The sequence below is a fragment of the Dysidea avara genome, chromosome 8 (genome assembly GCF_963678975.1).
Source record: "Dysidea avara chromosome 8, odDysAvar1.4, whole genome shotgun sequence".
Taxonomy (NCBI): domain Eukaryota; kingdom Metazoa; phylum Porifera; class Demospongiae; order Dictyoceratida; family Dysideidae; genus Dysidea; species Dysidea avara.
In genome coordinates, this window is record NC_089279.1 from 16367760 (window position 1) to 16392080 (window position 24321).

A 24321-nucleotide genomic window follows, 5' to 3' on the forward strand; every position below is an offset into this window, starting at 1 on the left:
CAGATATTTATTATTAAATGCTTTACAGCACAAGTGCTGAAGGTCTGTAGGACACCTGGTCCTACAGCCTGCTCAAAGACTTTAGCTACTTAGACTTTAACTACTTAAGGTGTGTTTGAAAAGTTGGAGAAAGGAGAAAAAATCCATGACTGGACCTAGGTAGCCTCGAACCTGCAGCCATCCGATTTACGCTCGAACGCTTACAGGAGTCTACCAGGTGGTCAGGATGTTTTCTCCTTGTTATTTTCATGTAATTATATCCATAGGAATTCTAGAGAGTAACTCATTATCTCTAAGTACCCGAAGTATTATAAATGCACATACTTATATATAACAGTTAAAAGTTAAACTTGCTGAACACATACAAAACTCACCAAAATTGATAAAAGTTGATCAATAATAACTTCATGCAATCCATTTTCTTGAATAAAAGTTTGAATAATTTTGATAAATGCCATTTCAACATCCCGGTCATCATCTTCAGGCACAAGCAATAAGTTGGGAACATTTAACTTCATAAGATCAGATACAAAAATGTGCTGCTTTTTATCATCCTTGTAAGCATCACCAACCCGCTTGAGTAAACCAACCACACAAATTTTACATGTGATGTTTGAAAATCTACAATTAGTAGCAGGAAATTAGTAGCAAGGATACATATTACATATATGTGTAATTTCACAACTACATATGTGACCCAGTCTGAGAAAACCAGTCTTATCGCCCATGTCAGTAGATTCGATTTTTCACCCAGGACACAAAGCCACATGAATAAACTATCTAATTCCACAATCAAAATCAGCTAGACTTGAGTGGTCTGGTTTTGCTGGCTGCTTTTCCCAAGCCCAGTGGCGATCTGTATGTGTGGTGTGGGGCCTTAATGGAGCTCTGGTCAGCCTGGGGATGACTGTATGTGGCTGTACAGCTCTGTGGTATTGAATAATTACCTCTGCTGTGAATTTCCTTTCATTTTAGCCAGTTTTGAGACCTCAATGGCTCAAAACTTGGCCTAATTCATCCCTTGACCTTCCTTTTCAATTTTAGAACACTATCTTTCCCGCCTTCCAGGGCCCCTGCCTCCCACCCAATTTGCAGCTCGCCTGATACAGTCAACCTCGGTTTAAAAACTATCTAAAATGGCAGGAAACTTAGTTGTTGGCTACTTGCACAGTGGATGCTCTGGAAGGTAAGGAATTGGTGTAAAACGTGTGAAAATTTGGTACACATAGCTTCAACCATTGGCGAGCTACAACACACTAAATACTTAAAACCAACGTTTCTCGACACTTTTAAATAGGCGATAAGCCCGGTTTTCCCAGATTGGGTCACATATTAAAATACTTAAGATTATGCTATGCTAACAGACCATGCGCAAAGTTCTGACAAAATAAGAATTTGCTTTGACGAACTGGAATTTAATGTGTTAACTAAAGTTAATGTTTGGAGGTTATTATATGTACATGTATGGCAACATCTTACAAATGAGCCTGCACATTAATGGTTTGTGGCCAACTAGTGCCCCCAGCCATAAATAAATAACTGTACTACTACAATATGTACATTCCTAATAACATGTTACTGGTAATTAGGTAGAAAAGGGGATAGATTACAATCTAAATATATATTAATTCTCTAATATGCCCATGCACAGATTTTTCCAACATAGTTTCTCAGTTCTTGGTTGGATATGCTTCATCTTAATCTATGTTAAAAGATGCATCCCTTCATGAAGATTTGGAGGCAATTCGTTCCTCATGTATTTTTGGCTTTAAACTGCCATTGCTCCCAAGTAAAGCCATAGACCACCATGAAAACCCACAGGAAGCTCTGACTATAGTGTCAACATTCTCCACATGTCTTTGTTTCATTGTTCCATTCCCTGTGGTAGCTGTAATGGCAAATTGGAGGTCAAAACATTTCAAACACAAACTCCTACAATTTTACCTCAAATTGTAGTATGCTGGCCAGCTGAAACAATGTGGCTTTCATTTCTAACTGTACTAAAATTACCAAGGGTTTTAGGTAATTATCTTTGCAAATCGCCATTAAACCATCCCAGAATAATATGACATTCCATTTTACATTTGTTGCTAATATTATGGCATTATCTCTATCTATCTATCAATTTATGATAAAATGGATCAATCACTTTTCCTCATTTTAGCCAATCACATTAAAGAATTATTTATTTATATATTCTTCACAACAGAAGTACAGACACATTGGACAAATCAAGGGGAAAATTTACAAGACCTGAAAGTCAGCTTAATTACTTACTTACGTACTTACTTACATACTACAAAATTTAAAGTTACTAGAGGAACTACAATTTCTACAAGGACATAAAAATGCAAAGTACAATTATTCTGGGGAATATACAATCAAGTGCAACCACCAATGGGGCAATCTCCAAATGGGAAAAGTACAACAGAGCATGATCAGCACAGAATGTGTTGATGGAAAAGATGCACATACAATAAACTTAAGTGATACATATGCAATTACAATTGTGACGGTCTGCTACTATCACGTTGTATTGAATACCTGACCATGGAAGACCACATAATGCACTGTCACTGCCCCTCCTCCATGATTCTCACAAGTTGAGGTGCAAGTGCATGCTCTCATATCTATGGTATTGAATCTCATGCCTACAAGCAATGAAGCTTATACATCCATTAAACAGTCCTAAAATTATAATGTTTAATGAGGATGAATCAGGGTACTGGATTAAGACATGCATAGCTGCTGAAGTTTCCAAAAGCAGACCTCAATGATAAAAGAAGCAGGGTATTTCACTAGAAACTGTTAACTGAGTTGTTGTTTTTTTATATGAGCTGGGCCATATGCCCTAAAATGATAATATGATATACTACAAGATGAAATTGAATTTGGAGAACAAATGGCTGCGTGTAGCTGATCACTGTGAAAGATGGCAGTACTGTCAATAGGATAAAAATCCAATACCAGAAAATAAAGGATATGCTACCAAGAAAAAGTACAGTTCCATTGTGCGGTAGCATTGCAGAATGTAACTATGTATAGACACAATAATATAGTTAACAGTATGTAGGTAAATAAACAATAGCAAGCACAACCACACAGCAATTATCAGCCTAAGGGCACATTTTGTGTACGTAGTGTTTGTTATCTCAATCACGTTGTATGGGATGTAATTACGGCAATGTTTATAGTTTTTGTCTCAAAATAAAATAATGCATAGTGATGACAAAACAATGTAAACTGAAACAAACAAAAAAAACCACAATTGTTCTAATCAACAAGAATACAGCTTTCCACTAAATGCAGCTCAGTGGAGACAGCAGGGAGCTCTGTTGACTGTAGCTTTCTGCTCCCACGAATAGCCAGTACAGCAGAACATAATAGCGAAAACGACAAAGCACAGCATATCCAGGAAAGTGTCTGGTTGTTAGAGGTATTGTGCTTCTGTGACAAAGTGATCTCACTCCTGGCACTGAAAGGCTTCAGGTTGAGAGCTATGTATTTTCACACACAAACTTAATAGCTGAAAACTGTGCTGGCGTTAATGTTCTCCACACAATGGCTTGCCAGGCCCAATGCAAAACTACTGGTAGCTGAGTGCCAGTACATTAATGGTGTGGCAATGGCATAATGAAATGTAATACATTGTACAACATACAGGAGATGCAATTTATACCATAGAACTGTATGCAACAATGTATTATTGGCACTGAGCACTGGAGATGGAAATAATTCAGCTAGCAAGCCAGGTAAAGGATGAACAGAAGTATACAAAATAATACAAATACATATCAAAACATTTGTCAACTTTTACCGTACATTATAAAAATCCATAATGTTAAATATACGCAAAAATGACACCATCTATTAAACACAGCACCATAACTTCCGCATACTTTAATTTACGGAGATCTGGTATGGCTCATCAGAATCCTTGATCAATGGTGAATTGAGTGATATATAGGAGTTGTGAAGTTACCAAGACAAAAGGCAGGATAGAGCCTTGTATTGCCAAATCATGCATTTAGATACGTAATTAAACAGCGGGAAAACCCTGTTTTTCATGTTTTATAATGTAACTCAGTACAATTATTTTTTGGCACTTACTTCAGGCAGATTCTTAATCAGCAAGTGTTGACACGTAGAATGATACCAAGCTTAGCGAATGTGGTTGAGGGTAACAGATTGCTTTTTGGGGGGCTTTCCCACTCGAGTGATTAAATTCTCCAATATAAATAACATGGGGGTGCATATTATGATGTAATCAATAGTAAATAAATGTTACTATGCTAATGCTAGAGCATTACTTTGAGCAGAATCAAGTAGAGCAATTCAAGGCCTTTGTTTTTTGTATAATGTCCTGTAGAGATTATGGGTTGCTTTTTTGTATTTTTTTTTGTATTTAGTACAAAATCCATGTATTTTATTTACACAGGGAAAGAAATGATGGCTGTTGACAAGGTTTTTCAACCAACTGGTTTGACTAAGCTAAGACCACCAAGTTGACTTTTAGCTGTTAACAGGTGCAACGATTATACAGTTGTGCCTTCGTTCACAGGCGAATCAATCCCTGGTTAGTTTACATCTCTAGGCCTTGTAGTTTTCTCAAAACATTAATTATTTGATTATTTATTTATGATGTAATTTTAACTGCATTTCGTATTATTCTTAGTACTTGGAAAGGGAATAGGCAGGGGAGGTTCGGATGGTTCAGACAAACGCCCCTTTCAGAAGCAGAATTTTTAAAATTGAAAATCACACCAAATCTTACAGCCTTGAGCTCTCAGGTAGCTACTTGCACACTGGCACGGATCTGTACTACTTTGAGAGCTGCATCGCTTTATTTTAAATGCTGAATCATCGATGAGTCAAGTACTGCATCACGTGATCAATTGCGCACATGATTCATGGTAAAAATGGAGAAGGACTGTTGATTCCTCGGTCGATTCAATTGGTCGAGTCACTTTACAAGGTAGCAGCTGCAATAAACTTGAGCAGTCGTGTTATACATGTGTCAGGTTAGCACAAGCAATGAATAGTTTGGTGTATATTTACATGATGAATGTTTTGCTTATTTGTCACATGTTGTGTGCACATGATGTGTCGAATATATTGGAGTACTAGCCAAGTCTGAAGTCAACAGGACTGCATGACCGAGAATAAAGTATGCCCGGAAGAAAGTATTGCCAACTATAAGTGATTCAAATGTGGAGGGATTCTGTCTACTGAGAAGTTCAGTGAAGTTGACTGACCATATGTCAGTGTCTGGAAATAAATTTTAGTTAGTAACACAATACATTAGGTTTGTAGTTTCTAAAAGTTGCATAAACAGCAGTGTGTAGGTTTTAGCTAGTTAGATGCACAAACAGCACCTTTTAATGTCATTGCCCAAGGACACATTTTGTGTATGCATCATTTTCGTTCAAACATGGTTCAGGGGAAGTACCCATGCAGGCTTTCCCCTGAAGACATTTGTGTACTTCTAATCTGAACCCCCTTCCAGAAAATCCTGGCTACCCCTGCTTAGTTGTATTATTATTATTATTATTACTAGGACCACGTCACATACAACCAAGTACATACACCAACGTGACAGCCCCCTAGCGAGGCTATTAGGTGGTGAAGGCTCATATCCCCAAATCAACTCAATATGTCACAGTAGTGACAGATACAACACAATAGTGGCATCGTAACTAAAGGCCACCAGTAGTTAAGTGCCAGTACATCATTGGTGTGGTAATGGCACAGTGATGTGTACACAGTATATGTCTACAACACATACAGGAGAGAACTATACATTATTGTAGTACTGTATGTAGCAATACATTATAGGCAACATCAACAGATAAAAATTATTAGCCAATATACAGCACAGTATCAACATAAACTAGAGCTAAATAAGGTTCATCAGTGGTGTAGCAACGACACAGTGATGGGTGACACACTATAATTATGCATACACAACTTGCAGAAGATAGCTACACAATACCGTAGGAGTATGCAAGCCAGATGAACCAGATAAAGGAAGACAGCCAAGCCAGCCAGAGCCTAGTAGCTAACTTGCCAGGTGAAGGCAAAAAAGATTAAACACGTATTGAATTGCCTGAAACCAACACAAAGGAAGTTTGCCATGCCAGCTGCACGAGACAAGATTGTTTACTTGTATTTTATACGTAACTGTATTGTAAAGAGCGGGGCATGTGTTTTAATGTTTTCTTGTATTGTTTAATTACATATTTTATGTGAATGAATCCACTGGCAGCTGGCACGGAGACTTAAAACGTTACAAACATAAAAACTTACTTGTAATCTTCTTGTTTACGTGTAAAGTGGCCTCTGGCTCTCCTCCACGGACATTCGCTAATCTTCTTCACGCAATCTGTAATTAAGCAAGGGTGTGGTACTGGGCGTTATATCAAATTACACGTATGGTCAAGTCATCAGCACGAACAGGCACAATGATTATACGCTTGTGCCTTCGTTCACAGGTGAATCTATCCCCAGTTAGTTCATGTCTCTAGGCCTCATAGTTTTCGAGAACATTAATATTATTTATTTATTTATGACATAATTTTGACCGCATTTCTTATTATTCTTAGTACTTGGTTGTATAATTAGTGTCAAAGGTATTTAAAAATGATTACATAAAAATGATCAATTTGTGTTTGATAGTAGGGAAGGAAAGGGATAAGAGTCAATGATTGATAATGCATTCCACAATCTAGAGACTCTAAAATACCTATGAATTAGATGTAATAACATTTTCAGAACTTCTGTGGCATAACTTGCTGCTGGAAGATCTAGTGCAACTGTTATTACAACAAACATGGTTGGATATATTGAAACTACTAGTAGGAGTATTCAGAGTTTTTATCAGATAAAGGATATTGTGTAGCTCAAGAACATACATTAAAGGTAAAAAGTTTCAGTTGAGTCAGTCTTGTTTTCTGTAGCTGTTCAATATAAATTTAGTCACTCAACACTGGACTCTCTCAAGTACTCATGTGATCCGGTATATGCACTATCATCCAGCAATCACACACTACAGCATAAAAGGAGAGTCCTGGAAACCTAGCAATGCATGCACACTTACCACTACTACTGTACATGCACAAGCAATACTGCACTAAGACACTTTCTGACACTACTACAAGGTCTTCTCAAGTACTCTAATAGAATTCACATAGAACGAAGGTGAAGCAAAGATTAACCTGCTAAGAGGTAAATACGGATTTTGTGATGTACATAATTATACACACTTTGTTATGTATAAATAGGTCAAACAGTTGCACAAGGAAGAAATGGAACTCCATGATTACTCCAATAGAATGCAATCTACTATATTAATAGAACACATATCTGCAGCAAATCACTCTAAATGAAGAACCACATTTAATCCGAAGAATACACTTCCACTAATCTGAGATTATATATAAAAACAAATCATCACATGTAATAATTATACACACTTTGTTATGCAATAGGTACACTACACAGCAAGCCATGCAGTATCAACAATACTAAGTAAGGTGAAAAGAAGAAAAATAAGAAGGTTAAGAACATAAGACAGACTTAAGGTGCATATCTCAGATACAGCGGGGTAGATTCAGCTTAAATTTGGAACAGGCGGTGGCCTACTCTGAAGGAGTTTCACAGCAAAAATGATCGATTTCCATTTAGGCACTATTGAGCTACAGATGCATGAAAATGGAATTTTCTTGGTTGCTGTTAATACACACTTGTTGTGCACCTGCACTGGCAGTACTTGGCCACATGAAAAACTATTGGTGTCTTGATTTAAAATAATAAAATAAAGGGAAAAAACAAAAGAAACAATAGTCAAACCAGTTAGCATATTAAAACTCTCTAGAACTACAATCAACCCTTTCTTTATAGCCTAATATTTGATATTGTCACACACAGATCTCCATTTGGACTCAATGGATATTGCAGAGACTAAGGGAAAACATAGGTTCCATAAATCAAGAGTAGATAGCTCCTATATAAATGTATAGCACTTTTAATTTTAGACATGGCAAGGCAGCTACTATTCTTAGCAAGCAATTAACAACATGGGGTCATCTCAGCATACTGTTTCTTTTCTACTTATCCAGTGATATATGATGCAACACCATCAGACAGGGTATGTACCATATCCATTGAGTCCGAACAGAGATCTGTGTGCATGCGTGCAAGCGTATGTTGTGTATGAGGCAGCATAGCCAAGTGGTTAGAGCATTGGCTTTATAATTGGAAGGTTACATGATCTGTGCCCAGTTATGCCAAGTTAGTGTTGTTGTTTCCTTCAGCGTTGAAACCGGGTCACTACTGCTGACCCGGATGACCCACTGACCCGGATAGCAATCTGGGTCAGACCCGGACGTGACCTGGATTGACCCGGATGTGACCCGGATTAATTAAAGCCGAGACGTGTTTCGGCTAGTCTCGGGTGAGCGAACGAGTCTACATTTTGAGCGTTCGATTCGTGTTGAGTAAATATTGCAACTTCAGCCTAGCTGTAGGTTGAAGACCAAAAAAAAAAAAAAAAAAAAAAAGGTCTTCACCTACTGACAATAGCTACCCCTCACCATAGATACCCTCAGTTTCGTGCTACATACTGCACTTACTAACAAATAGGCGTGGCTGAGCATATGTTGGTAATTTGATAAGTGGGCGTGGCTCACGAAAGAGCTACGCGATAGCGTTTATAAGTTCCACGTCGTCAAACGAACAATTTCGTTTCTCACGTGATCCAATCCGGGTCAGACCCGGATAAATTGTAAACCGGGTCAGACCCGGATGACCCGGATGACCCGGATGACCCGACCCGGTTTCAACGCTGGTTTCCTTGAGCAAGAAACTCTACTCACATCACTTCAGTATACCCAGCAGTACAATGGGGACCTGGTGGCCTGGTGTCAACTGGGAAACAGCCCACCCAACTGTAACATCAATGGGTACCTGGTGTTAACTGATGAAACAAATGCCTCGTCTTGCTTAGCGGTGGTAGGGTTGGTGTGGAACTTCTTGCACCACAACCTCTCCGTGAGACCTGGACAGTCCTCCTGCGGGTTACTAGCCCTGCCCCAGGAGGATTTTCCTACACAAGTCTCAAGTGTGCATCCCAGTGCTGGTTCACTGGGCGGCAATAGCTGTGTTCCACATGGCTGCTGTAGGCTTTGCTTTGTGTGCGTTCATGCATGTGTGCGTGCATGCATGTGTGCGTGCATGCATGTGTGCGTGAATGTATGCGTGTGTGCGCATGTTGTACATGTATATGTGTGCGTGCGTGCGTGCATCCATGTGTGTGTGTGTGTGTGTGTGTGTGTGTGTGTGTGTGTGTGTGTGTGTGTGTGTGTGTGTGTGTGTGTGTGTGTGTGTGTGTGTGTGTGTGTGTGTGTGTGTGTGTGTGTGTGTGTGTGTGTGTGTGTGTGTGTGTGTGTGTGTGTGTGTGTGTGTGTGTGTGTGTGTGTGTGTGTGTGTGTGTGTGTGTGTGTGTGTGTGTGTGTGTGTGTGTGTGTGTGTGTGTGTGTGTGTGTGTGTGTGTGTGTGTGTGTGTGTGTGTGTGTGTGTGACAATTTCAAGTGTTAGGCTTTAAGGAGTTTGACATACTCCATTGTAGTTCTAAAATGGTTCTTGTTCAACTCTTGTTTCATTTTTCAACAATCTCTATTTAATTTTTTTAAATTATTTTAATACTAGTTTTATAAGTAACCTTTTTATAATCTCGCATAAAAGAAGACTCCAAGATGAATCAGTAAGGTCAGCCTTTGAGGGAATAGGATAACTGTTCAGAAACATCTCTACAAACTGTACAAAGAAATGATATAAATATTCAATAGCACTGAAATTATCGGTACCTGAAAATTCCAAATGTGTAAATTCCCTTTAAACAAGCTGCATATTTGAGTCAATTTCATTTGCTTTATCTCTTCTAAACCTCTTTGATTTGCCTAAGAACAATATCATTATATTCATGAAATATATATAGTACCATAACATACATACAAATTTTATAAAAACTTACCACAGACATGACTATTTTTCTGTACTTTGGTGGCAGGGATGTATTTCGTAATACTTTTAAAATATCTACAGCATTGTCAGCTTTCAAGTCCACATTGTTTATTAATAAATCCAAAAACTTTTGAATTTCAACTCCAATTGCTTTTGCCATGTCACTGGCTTTCTCACTTTCATTGGATGAAAATTTGTACAGGTAAATTATAAACTGCACCGCCTACAATACAATGTAACAATAATACAGCTCACATATCATAATGCTGTAAATACACAATACTTGTAATCACAGAAGTTTCGGTTTCAGATTTAAAATGCAGTGCCATTGAAAGGAGATTTAAAAAGTGGACATCTACTTAGCAATGACATTAGTCCTTGGTCCCATTAGTAAATAAACTATGCAAAACTGGCCCTGTGGTATATTCATAAATAAATGTTAGTTTCCATACTATTAGCAATAGTTGGAAGTTGCATACAAGTGTAAACATTTCACTTCACAGCTTCTCATAATATTTGGAGCACAAGAATCTACTCTTATGATTTCCTGTCATTTTAAAGAGATATTCAGGAATATAACAGTATCATGACTGCTCACACTGATATTTAAGTGGTGGACTGGACACCACCTAAGATCCAAAATGGACAACGGTAGAGTTGGCAAATGCTTCTTTGGTAAGTGTGAATGTTCTGTTTTAGCACATACATAACACCCATGTCATGCTTGCTAATTAAACCAGGCGCACGATTTACTGAAATTGCTTTCGTAAGAGTGTGTGTGTGTGTGCATGTCTACCTATCTATCTACCTGTCTATGTTTGATTGTATGCACCCATGCAAGCAAAATCGTTAAATGTAATTGCACTTAAGAAGTAAAAGCAAACTGAAGTCTGTATTAAACTTCCACAAAAGTAAACTTTGCTCTGAGGTGGTTTCTTTTTTGGAGGTCTGAAATATGGGTGTGGAGACTCTCCTTAACTTTGTGAATTATCTTCCTTTTAAGTTTTACAGACGTTTAACAACTGAAAAGCAATGGTGCAGGCCTCATAGATTACCACGAATAGGCTATCCCTTCGAGTTGTTGAAAGTAGGAGCATCCCCTACGTAAGTGAACAAAAATGAAGAGCAGCTTTGAGGCTTCGTTGAGAGAATCTGAAAGAAAAAACAAGATAGTCAAACTATAGCACAGTTTAGAAGACACTTCTGTGCGTAACATGTTGTTAAAAGTGGTTTATTTAACAAAACACTTCTTTAGCAATGCATAGCAACGTAATTGAAGAATTACAAAATTTCATGAATTACAAAATCCTAAATTACATTAATTTAATTAATCAATGTATTATACATAGTTACATAGTTATACACAGTTGATTAATTCCAAATGGGTTACCCAGCTGCATGGCACCTGGTTTTTAGAAGTTGCACAACATCAACTTGTTTCATAAAGTTGAGAAAGCCAGCCAACAGTATTTTGTTCAGAAATGTTAGTGCACTGCTGAGGATACATATAAGCAGTAGGAGTGCTTATATGCATCCTCACAATGCATGGACAGAACTATTCAGAAAGTAGGACATACATATATGGTTTGATTTGCACAAATCATTCTACTGTAGTTGATTAATAAGTATATTGGCAGATGTATATTAATTGGACAAATGTGTTGGTTACTACTGAAATTAGTCAAGGAGTATTGTAGTCACAATATTGGCAACATTAAAATTTCTCAATTGCTAACCTGAAATTTGCATGGACGTATATACAAATTCTAGAGATGGACAGACTCAATCATATATATGTCTGTCTATGTATTTGTCCCTTAGGTAATTCCTTTTCATAAGTAATGATGGATACAATTGATCATGGACAATGGACAATTCATCCAATTTTGACACTAACAATAGCAAGAGGGCTGCAAGATTTCTATGGCACTAATGTGCTTCTGGCATTAGTATTACTACAACACAGCATTGCACAATTGTCTTTTACACTCAACAATACGTAGGTATTTTTGCATGGCAAGTGGTTTAAACTTGAATTGCTGGGCCTATGAATTATGCAGCAGTTTAGTACATTAACATGATACATAACTTATGGAAAGCAGCTAGCTAGGCTACACATGCACTGACAAAAATGATGAATGACTCAACTACTGTATGTATAAACATGTACAGTGGAACCTCAGTTATCCGGACCCCACTTATCCGGATTCTCAGTTTACCAAATTACGGAAATGGCTGCTCTATTAGAGTAGTGACTGTTCTATTAGGGTAGTTGAAAATACTGATATTTTAAAATTTTGATTATGCTATTTTAAGTAGTAGTTGTAACATGGGCACGAGTGATTTGCCTGAAATACACACATGAGCACGAGGGCGCAGCCCGAGTACGAGTGTGTATATTTCAGGCAAATCACAAGTGCCTATGTTACAACTAATATATTCCAATTGGGTGAATCACCTGCAAGTGTACATGGAAACTGCTGGAACGCTTTGCGAGTGTATTTATATGGGACCATGTGACTTTCGATTGTGGATAACGTCGTAAGAGCAACGACAAGGCACTGTTGAGAGGCCGAACGTAAGTGCATCGTCACGAGCATGCAGATCACTTCGATTGTGGGTACGCAATTAAACACAGGAAGCCCAAATACGAGCTGAACAGCTCATAATGAAGCTTAAGTGCACTATAAAGTACTTGCTATACTAGCCATGAATAAACTAAAGCAGTGAATATGTTTACAGCGCTATAATGGCCTAGCCAATTAAGCGCCACGCCCAGTCACTACACGTGTGTGACATCGCGCCAGGTGTCAAAACAGCAATGTAAAGACGATTCAACTACACTAAAGTACTTACTTTACTAGCCATGAATAAACTAAAGTAGTGAATCAAGACACACGGTAGTGTGTCGTGCGGCCCAAGAAGCCGGCGCGCAACCCCGTGAGTATATTGACAGGAAGAAAGAAAACGCAATTTTCGCACCTCCGTAGCTCTGTGCTGCCTTGATGAAACAAGACAAATTTTGCTGTGTACATTCCCTCCAACTTCAGTACTCCACATTCCAAATTTGAGCGAAATCGCTTTAGGCATTCCTGAGATATGCGACTTCAAAAATTGGCTTAGTTTCTTCGTTTTTTTTCTTCTTCTTCCTATTTTTCTTCCTCTTTTCGCACACTTGCAAAAACTGCTATAAAACGCGAACGCGTTATCCGATTGCCTTGAAATTTGGCACACAGAAGGGGGATATAAAGGCGCATCTCGGTACCAACTTTGGCTGGAATACCATAAACAGGCAAAGAGTTATGAGCGATTATGCACGAAAAATAACACCAATATGTTGTCATGCCTACAGGGTAAACCGCGTATGGGAAGAAGCTGAAAATCGGTGGGTGAATAGGTTAACTATTGAACCTCAAACCTTTTGTGGTTTGAAAGAAATCGAGCTAAAAACCAGGAAGATACAGCGAAAAAATCAACAGTCTGTAACAATTACGCAATCAAGATTAGCTATTTTTTTATATTTATTATTATTATTATGCTTGCCACGCCTACCAGATAAACCACTTGGGGTAATGCTTTGAAAATCGCTGTACAGATGGAGTTATCATCTTAGAAAGGCTCTTCAATGGTGTAGAAGAATCAGACTTAAAGCCACGGAGTTATAACACGAAATCCAACTTGGTGTAGCAAGTGCGAGATCGAGATACTCTAATAGAACAGTCATCCTAATAGAGCAGTCACCCTGAACAGAATTCAAGAGATCAGTTAGAAATAAGTAACCTGTATAGAGATCAGCTACAAACAAATCACCCTGTAGAGAGTTCAGCTACAAACAATTCACCCTGTTCAGACATCAGTTAGAAGAAGTTTTCTTGTAGAGAGTTCAGTTACAAACAAATCACCCTGTTGAAAGATCAGCTAGAAGATGTCACCTTGTAGATAGTTCAGTTACAAAGAAACCACCATGTAGAGAATTCAGCTACAAACTAGTGACCCTGTAGATACATCAGCTAGAAGAAGTTACCTTGTAGAGAGTTCAGCTACAACGAAACCACCATGTAGAGAGTTCAGCTACAAACAAATCACCTGTAGAGAGTTCAGCTAGAAACAAGTCACCCTGTAGAGAGATCAGCTAGAAACAAGTCACCTTGTAGAGAGTTCAGCTAGAAGAAGTCACATTGTAGAGAGTTCAGCTACAAAGAAACCACCATTTAGAGAGTTCAGCTGCAAACAAATCACCCAGTAGAAAGTTCAGCTATGAACAGATCACCCTGTTGAGAGTTCAGTTAGAAACAAGGAATCCTGTAGAGAGATCACCTAGAAGTATCACCTTGTAGAGAGTTCAGCTACAAACAAATCACCTGTAGAGAGTTCAGCTACAAACAAATCACCCTGTAGAGAGATCAGCTAGAAGAAGTTACCTTGTAGGGATTTCAGCTACAAACAAATCACCCTGTAGAGAGTTCAGCTACAAAGAAACCATTCTGTAAAAAGCTCAGCTGCAAACAAATCACTTGTACAGAATTCAGCTACAAACAAATCACCCTGTAGAGAGATCAGCAAGAAGAAATTACCTTATAGATAGTTCAGTTACAAACAAATCACCCTGTAGAAAGATCAGTTAGAAGAAGTTACCTTGGAGAAAGTTCAGCTACAAAGAAACCATTTTGTAAAGAGCTCAGCTGCAAACAAATCACCTGTACAGAATTCAACTACGAACAAATCTCCCTGTAGAGAGATCAGCTAGAAGAAATTACCTTGTAGAGAGTTCAGCTACAAAGAAACCACCATGTAGAGAGTTCAACTGCAAAGAAATCACCCTGTAGAAAATTCTGCCAGAAACAAATTGCCCTGTAGAAAGATCAGTTAGAAGAAGTTACCTTTTAGAGAGTTCAGCTACAAAGAAACCATTCTGTAAAGAGCTCAGCTGCAAACAAATCACCTATACAAAATTCAGCTACAAACACATCACCCTGTAGAGAGATCAGCTAGAACAAGTTACCTTGTAGATCGTTCAGCTACAAACAATTCACCCTGTAGAGAGAGCAATTAGAAGAAGTCACCTTGTAGAGTGTTCAGTTACAAAGAAACCACCATGGAGATTTCTGTAATCAATATATGTGACCGGATTTGCGAAAAGGGGTCTTCCACACACATCCATTTCCGTAAACGTTGGAGACCATAACTCAGTGTTCAAGTAACATATTAACCTGAAAATTTCACCATGTATTCAGCTATAGTGGTGCTCACCACTGCCCAAATATCAAGGCAATAGCTCTTTCCAATCTGAAGTTATCAATCGTCAAAGTTGGCAAATTGGATGTGTGTGGAAGACCCCTTTTCGCAAATGCGGTCAAATATGTATTATACAGTATATATAATTTGTACATTAACTGATAAAATATTTAAAGTACATCTACTTCATCTTTTCTTCTTCCTGTAGTAAAGAAAAAAACGTAGGTTAAAAAAGTCCCAAAGCTGGTATACAAATACAAAAAGAAATGAAATCTAATCCAAAACAGCCAAGCTGTAAAAAAGTGTGCGGCCCTCAGAAAGGCTATGGTGAAAAAAGATGTGAAATCCAAGGTGGCGGCCAAGAAATGGCTGTGATGGTAGGTTAATTGTAAAAATTTTAATAACGACAATTTAGGTAAATTTTGTGAAGCGGCACAAAAATTCACCTGAATTGTCTTTATTAAAATTTTTACCATTAACCTACCATCACAGCCATTTCTTGGCCGCCACCTTGGATTTCACATCTTTTTTCACCATAGCCTTTCTGAGGGCCGCACACTTTTTTACAGCTTGGCTGTTTTGGATTAGATACTATTAACACTAATGGCCATATCAATTAAGCGCTACACCCAGTGTCTGTGGGACATCCCCACGTGACTATTGAATGTAACATGTTTAATATAAACTAACCTGTGACCTTCTTCGTTCAGTAAAACAATGAACTATCTTCTTCCCCAAGTCCATGATCTATGCCTTGGCTCACTTTATACAAAAACTAAAACCCACTATCGATCCTGTGAAGTGTCGCTATATTAAAGGAGAGGAGATCACACAGTTTCATCAAAGAAATCAAATGATTTCTGAGAATGCTTGGAATGCATTAATGAGAACAGGAGGTAGTATATACAAGTTATATCACTCCTAGGAGGGATATAACTTGTATATACTACCTCCTATTCTCGTTACTGCATTCCTGAGCACTGCTAGCAGTGCTATTATACCACTTATACACCTTCTCTTCACTTTGAAGTGAGGTGTGAAAGTGGTATATTGTTATTTATACACAGTTTCAGAGATACAGACTTTTCAGACTACCTCTGGTGCCAAGTGGTTTGGATAACTGAGGTTCCACTGTACAATAATGCTTGATACCTAAGAGTACCAAAGACGCATCAAGTGATATAAATATTGGAGGTCTTTCTATTCCCATGGCTAAAAAATACAGACTCTATAATTAATGCAGTTTAGCAAAGCCTATACATTCACAATGTAACAATTTCTGATGTGTACTATACATATTTTGTCAGCAAAAAAATGAATTTAAAACTCCACATTATTTTTCAACAATAGCATTCCCAACAAACCTGTCAGTATGTGGATATTTAAGCACTATTAGAGTATACTTGACTGCTCTATTAGAGTATCTCAATCTTTCAAAAACAATTTTTTTCTCATACATATCTTCTCTCTAGATCCTTCCATGATGAATAAATGGAAGTATATTTTACTATAAATTGTTATGCTATATTGCATGTCATTACTCACACTTTTGTACTGCTAAACTAAACAGTGTGTTTGGTTTCTGCTATATAATTTCTTTAAAGATGGGGTAGTAGGGTTTCCCAAAACTCTTGAAACAAGTTGATGTTGTGCTACTTCTAAAACCAGATGCCCATGTAATTAATAATATCCCATTCTAACTAAATTAATCAGCCATGTATATAATTTAGTTTATATTCAGAGGAGGGTGGACGTGCGCACGTGAGTGCATATATTTGTATTAAAAGTATAACTAAGCCTTCAGCGAAGTTTAAATAATCACCATTCAAAAGTGTGCTTGATGTTTAGTATATTTAGCCGGTCTGCCCCACTCTTCCCCGCTATTCCCGGCATGTAAATCGCTCTTGAATTTATAGAGGATCACGTGTGCAGTAAGTTTGTCGGTAGAATCAATGGGTTGCACTCTACAGACACCTTATAAGCTTGTATTCGAGCCCAAAAATTGTCTAAGAAGGTATTATGATATACAATAAGCCTCCTATGCTCGCTCCCATGGAATTAAAGAAAGGAAAGCGGACGCCACTAGCAGGTCCTCATGGAGAATCATGCAGAAAATAAGACACCTTCGTACTCATTTTCTTCCGTTTGTCACAAGAAGCACAAGATAAATTAGTGTGGCTATTGCCAAACAGTTCTAATCACTTCAATTTAGTCTTGGTATTAGAAATATTTAATTAAAGGTAATAGTTTTCAGTAGCGCTTATATCGTGTCCACCCTCCTCTGGTTTATATTCATGTTATAGTTATTAATTCAGCTAGATAATTAGAATTTGTAAATACTGTAATTTAGCACATTTCGTAATTCATGAATTATTTTGTAATTTGGTGATTATGTTGCTATGCACTGCCAAGGAAGCGTAACTATAACAAACTACTTTAAACCGCAAATTACGCACAGAAGTATCTTCTCAACTGTTTTATATGTGTCTACCATGTTTTCTCGTGCGAATTGTATAGAGAAAGCCTCGAAGCTGCCCTTCATTTTCATTCGTATAAGTACGGGTAATGCCCCCTTTCAACTCCAAGGATACACTACCTCTTGTAGCCTAAGAGGCCTTCAGTGTTGTGTTAAACGACTATAAAACCAAAGGAGAAGACCGTTTAAGAAGTATATGAAGAGTCGCCATACCCATATTTCAGACATCCGAGAAGAAACCACACGCTTATGTGGGTAAAAGTTTAATACAGACTTTCAATTCTTACATACTGACTGTGTTTTATCATTTTTAACGTTTTTGCCCACATGGGTGCATACGGACAAACAAACACAGGTAGATAGGTAGGTAGGTAGGTACACACACACAGTAAAACAGGCGCGGCGCCTGGTTTAAAAACTTGTCTACACTCAGCTCACTGTCAATTAGAAGTTGAGACACATCCTTTAAAACTGCATTTGTAGTGTGCACTTTAAAAAGTGTAGTACTAGTGGTATATACTGTAAACGACAAAAGTTAGTGTAACTAAAGTTGGCAAATCAACAAAAATTCATCACACTTTTTTGAATGCCAATAAGCTATTTTGAATTTGCCAAATTTTTATCCACTGACCTACCTTGGGTGCTGAATTTCCAGGTGTGTACGTGGTATACTGTACATTGAAATTGAAATATGCATATTTCCAGGAAAGTGAATGTGTAGTTGAATACACTCACAATGGTATATGTACATACACGTATAAATATCTAGTAAAGGCACACACTTTTGAAATTGCAGTATAAAAACTTACACATACAAAACAATAATTATATGTATATATTTTTGAATAGTGTAGATGCATAACGCTATCAAACTTTACCTCCTTGTAAACACCAAGCTTGGTGTTATCACCACTACATCCATCCCATACAGCATGCCTATCTTTGTGCTTCAGAAACAGTGTTTCATAATGGCTTCTCAATGGTGCCAAAAAACTAAGCAAAAATGTTTCGTCCCAGGAGAGGAAGGATACACCAGCCTCTATTAGTTTTCTGTGTAAATTAAATATTAATTGTGACAATTATCAGAAAAGTATTCTCAATTTAGGGATCATTATTAATACCCACAGCTGACATAAATGTAGTATAGCTATATAATGAACCACTTTGCATGGGCATTTCAAAGGCACTGCTAGTGCCATAAATCATACAGTGTACATATATATGAGCTGTTGAGCAAAAATCCAAGTAGTTTGTGTATTTTTCCTGAATTTCATTTTATGACTTCTTTATGAAACGCCAATGGGCTGTTAAAGTTTTGGCCTTACTTATCTGGTGAATAGAATAGTTTTTGATACATCAAGACACATGGTAGTGTGTCATGCGGCCCAAGAAGCTAGCGTGCAACAACCTTGAGTATATTGACAGGAAGAAAGAAAATGCAATTTTTGCACCTCCGTAGCTCTGTACTTCCTTGACGAAACAAGACGATTTTTGCTGTGGACACTCCCTCCAACTTCAGTACTCCACATTGCAAATTTGAGCAAAATCGCTTAGAGCGTTCCCGAGATATGCGATTTCAAAAATTGGCTCAGTTTCTTTGTTATTTTTTTCTTATTTTTCTTCCTCTTGTCACACACTTACAAAAACTGCTATAAAACACGACCACCATATCCGATTGCCTTTAAATTTGGCACACAGAAGGGGGGTATAAAGGCGCATCTCAGCACCAACTTTGGCTGGAATACGATAAACAGGCAAAGAGTTATGAGCGATTATTCACGAAAAATAACACCAATATGTTATCACGCCTACAGGGTAAACCGCGTATGGGAAAAAGCTGAAAATCAGCGGGTGAATAGGTTAACTATTGAACCTCAAACCTTTTGTAGTTTGAAAGAAATTGAGCTAAAAACCAGGACGATACAACGAAAAAACCAACAGTGTGTAACAATTACGCAATCAAGATTAGCTAATAAAAAAAATGACTGCCTACCAGATAAACCGCTTGGGGTAATGCTTTGAAAATCGTTGTACAGATGGAGTAATCATCTTAGAAAGGCTCATCAATGGTGTAGAAGAATCAGACTTAAAGCCACGGAGTTATAACACGAAATCCAACTTGGTGCAGCAAGTGTGAGTTCGAGATACTCTAATAGAGCAGTCATCCTAATAGAGCAGTCACCCTGAAGAGAATTCAAGAGATCAGCTACAAACAAGTAACCTGTATAGAGATCAGCTACAAACAGGTCACCCTGTAGAGAGATCAGCTACAAACAATTCACCCTGTAGAGAGTTCAGCTTAAAACAAATCTCCTTGTAGGGAGTTCATGCAACTATGGAAAGAGATAGTTCAGCTAGAAGAAATCACCTTGTAGAGTTCAGCTACAAAGAAACCACCATGTAGAGAGTTCAGCTACAAACAAATCGCCCTGTAGGTTCAATAGAAGAAGTTACCTTGCAGAGAGTTCAGCTACAAAGAAACCATCATGTAGAGAGTTCAGCTACAAACAAATCTCCCTGTAGAGAGATCAGATGGAAGAAGTTACCTTGTAGAGAGTTCAGCTACAAAGAAACCATCACGTAGAGAGTTCAGCTGCAAACAAATCACCTGTAGAGAGTTCAGCTACAAACAAATCTCCCTGTAGAGAGATCAGCTAGAAGAAGTTTCCTTGTAGAGAGTTCAGCTTCAAACAAATCACCCTGTAGAAAGACCAGCTAGAAAAAGTCACCTTGTAGAGAGTTCAGTTACAAAGAAACCACAATGTAGAGAGCTCAGCTACAAACCAGTGACCTTGTAGAGAGTTCAGCTACAAAGAAACCATTCTGTAAAGAGCTCAGCTGCAAACAGATCACCTGTACAGAATTCAGCTACAAACAAATCACCCTGTAGAAAGATCAGCTAGAAGAAGTTACCTTGTAGAGAGTTCAGTTACAAAGAAACCACCATGTAGAGAATTCAGCTACAAACTAGAGACATCAGCTAGAAGAAGTTACCTTATAGAGAGTTCAGCTACAAAGAAACCATTCTGTAAAGAGCTCAGCTGCGAACAAATCACCTACACAGAATTCAGCTACAAACAAATCACCCTGTAGAGAGATCAGCTAGAAGAAGTTATCTTGTAGATAGTTCAGCTAGAAGAAGTTACCTTGTAGAGAGTTCAGCTACAAAGAAACCATCATTTAGAGAGTTCAGCTTCAAACAAATCACCTGTAGAGAGTTCAGCTACAAACAAATCTCCCTGTAGAGAGATCAGCTAGAAGAAGTTACCTTGTAGAGAGTTCAGCTACGAAGAAACCATCATGTAGAGAGTTCAGCTTCAAACAAATCACCTGTACAGAGTTCAGCTACAAACAAATCTCCTTGTAGAAAAATCAGCTAGAAGAAGTCACCTTGTAGAAAGTTCAGTTACAAAGAAACCACCATGTAGAGAGTTCAGCTACAAACTAGTGACCTTGTAGAGACATCAGCTAGAAAAGTTACCTTGTAGAGAGTTCAGCTACAAAGAAACCATTCTGTAAAGAGCTCAGCTGCAAACAAATCACTCGTACAGAATTCAGCTACAAACAATCACCCTGTAGAGAGATCAGCTAGAAGAAATTACCTTGTAGATAGTTCAGCTAGAAACAAATCACCCTGTAGAAAGATCAGTTAGAAGAAGTTACCTTGTAGAGAGTTCAGCTACAAAGAAACCATTTTGTAAAGAACTCAGCTGCAAACAAATCACCTGTACATAATTCAGCTACGAACAAATCACCCTGTACAGAGATCAGCTAGAAGAAGTTACCTTGTAGATAGTTCAGCTACAAACAAATCTCCCTGTAGAGAGATCAGCTAGAAGAATTACCTTGCAGAGAGTTCAGCTACAAAGAAACCACCATGTAGAGAGCTCAGCTGCAAAGAAATCACCCTGTAGAAAATTCAGCCACAAACAAATTGCCCTGTAGAAAGATCAGTTAGAAGACATTACCTTGTAGAGAGTTCAGCTACAAAGAAACCATTCTGTAAAGAGCTCAGCTGCACCTGTACAGAATTCAGCTACAAATAAATTACCCTGTAGAGAGATCAGCTAGAAGAAGTTACCTTGTAGATCGTTCAGCTACAAACATTTCACCCTGTAGAGAGAGGATCTAGAAGAAGTCACCTTGTAGAGTGTTCAGTTACAAAGAAACCGCCATGGAGATTTCTGTAATCAATATATGTATTATATAATTTGTACATTTACTGATAAAATATTTAAAGTACATCTACTTCATCTTTTCTTCTTCCTGTGAAGATAGGTTAAAAAAGTCCCAAAGCCGGCCTATTTTGGGGTATACAAATACAAAAAGAAATGAAATCTAATCCAAAACAGCCAAGCTGTAAAAAAAGTGTGTGGCCCTCAAAAAGGCTATGGCGAAAAAAGATGTGAAATCCAAGGTGGCGGCCAAGAAATGGCTGTGATGGTAGGTTAATGGTAAAAATTTTAATAATGACAATTCAGGTGAATTTTGTGCCAAGCCCAAGCAGCACAAAAATTCACCTGAATTATCGTTATTAAAATTTTTACCATTAACCTACCATCACAGCCATTTCTTGGCCGCCACCTTGGATTTCACATCTTTTTTCACTATAGCCTTTTTGAGGGCCGCACCCTTTTTTTACAGCTTGGCTGTTTTGGATTAGATAGTTATAGACAACAAGAAAAGCAAAATAATTAATTTGTACAGTGACTATGCTTCAAGGTTATGTTATAGTCACAGGAACTCATTCACAATTTTGAGCTCCCATTAGTATTTCTTTGAGAATTCCATGAAACCAGTCTAGTAACATGAAAAGTTTTAAACGAAGGTGAAACCCTTCACATTTAATGTTTTTATGTAGCTACAGTGTAGTTTGAGGCAGATGGAACACTACAAGCTGTTGTAGACACAGGTATATAAGCCAGCCCACATCACTCACACTCCAGCTCTCACTACCAGGTTTTTCTGCCAAACAATACAGCTGAACTGTAAACTCTAAGGGCACTGGGGCATATGGATACTGTGTACTAAATTTAATAGAGTTTATGGAAGTATCTTTGGCATGTTCTTCCCAATGACGGAGATAATGGTCTTGATAAAGTTTTTAAAAAAAAAGTTCAATAAAATGTCTTCGCAAACAGTAACTTCAAAAATCATTTCCACAGGACTAGTCATTTAGTCCCTTGTGTTGAAATTATAAGGATTCAGTGATCTGTTAGTCTGGTATTTGGTGGCGGGTTTTGGTAAAACATTGCTCTATTGTGGACCACACATCCAAGAATAGTTGTTATTGCAGCTAGTTACATTAATTAGTAATGTTTTGTAGTTACGTTTTACTCAAACAACCATTGATACAAATATGGCCAGTTCAAGAGGATCATAGGTGTATCAAATGATATGTATGCTGGGCCATACCTGAGCCAAACAATGGATTAAGATTAGTCCTACTTCATAACCAGCACAAATTCCTGCTTGTTAGCATAGGCATTCAAATTTAACTACAAGTGAGAGAATTTTTGTAATGCTCAGGCCCGGTTACCCACAATAAACCTGGACTTTAAAAAAAGCTTTCATGCAAGTCCTTTTCACCAGTCAATTTTACTGTGTGCACTTATGCTTCGCCTGATATTTATGCACTAACCTGAGGATACAGTAAGTGTACACATGTTAGTATGTTAGGCAAAGTACTTGTGCCCATTTAAAACTATGGTGGGTTCATAGTTATAATGATCTATATACATACCACCTTAATACCTCACAGGGGCATAGCCAGGGTGTTTCAAACATTGACACTATAAGTTACAAGCAGTGTGGGTGTGGGGGTGCAGCCCTTAGCCGCTAAGAGACCTTAAATGTTAAAATTTTTGATAATCTAAAACTCAACATTTAGTGTGATAGTGAATCAGTTATCATACAGTACAATAGTACTGTGTATAGTAAGAAATCATATGGTTTTGTGGATTTTTGCACCTTAAAAAAAAAACGGCCTTGCAATACGTTATACCCAAAAAAAAAACACCTGGAATACATTACTACTGCTGTAATGATGCTGTACCTTGGTTAAACAAAGCAAAACGTCAAATGTTTCAATGTACTGTGAGTTTTAAAAATTTCGAAAGTCACTGCCCACCTGCCTGCTGTAAAACCCAGTTACGCTAAGTGTAAGGCTCCAGAAGTTTCAGACAGCTAAGGTAATGACGGCGGATTCACGAATCTGTTGTTTCGATTACGTTCTCTCCACTGCTCCATGCTGTTTGCTTTCATTATTCATTCACTTCTTTGCTCTTCTTGAAGGACAATTAATAGTTGCGGCACGCGCCACAACTCAAACACGTGATTTTAACGAAGTGTGAGTATGTGTGTGTAAGTAGTACCCAAGGAGTTGTCTCTAGCATTTATTAACGCTGGATAGTCAGTCTTAATTACCAGTTTAGCTTTTTTGTGAGGTAGCTAGCTAGTAATGTTCTTGAGGGGTGGATTCAATTTCCCTACTTAGGTGGCCTCCCCAAAGTTGGCTCTGAGTGTGGCACTTGGCCGGAATCTAGGTGGCCTGCAGATCAAGTCACGATGGGGTTGGCTTTTTTTCAGCC

At 38.0% G+C, this 24321-nt stretch overlaps 1 protein-coding gene across 1 annotated transcript in view; it reads right to left on the bottom strand.

Moving 5' to 3' along the window:
* The window catches only part of LOC136264794 (uncharacterized), a 121688-nt gene that overhangs the window by 58109 nt on the left and 39258 nt on the right, over positions 1 to 24321 (bottom strand). Inside the window, exons 10-14 of the mRNA XM_066059563.1 lie at positions 18610 to 18781; positions 10031 to 10243; positions 9864 to 9956; positions 9719 to 9813; positions 375 to 621 (exon numbers count right to left, since the gene is read on the bottom strand). Coding sequence (XP_065915635.1) covers positions 375 to 621; positions 9719 to 9813; positions 9864 to 9956; positions 10031 to 10243; positions 18610 to 18781 — 820 coding nt within the window. The remainder of the gene's footprint in view (positions 1 to 374; positions 622 to 9718; positions 9814 to 9863; positions 9957 to 10030; positions 10244 to 18609; positions 18782 to 24321) is intronic.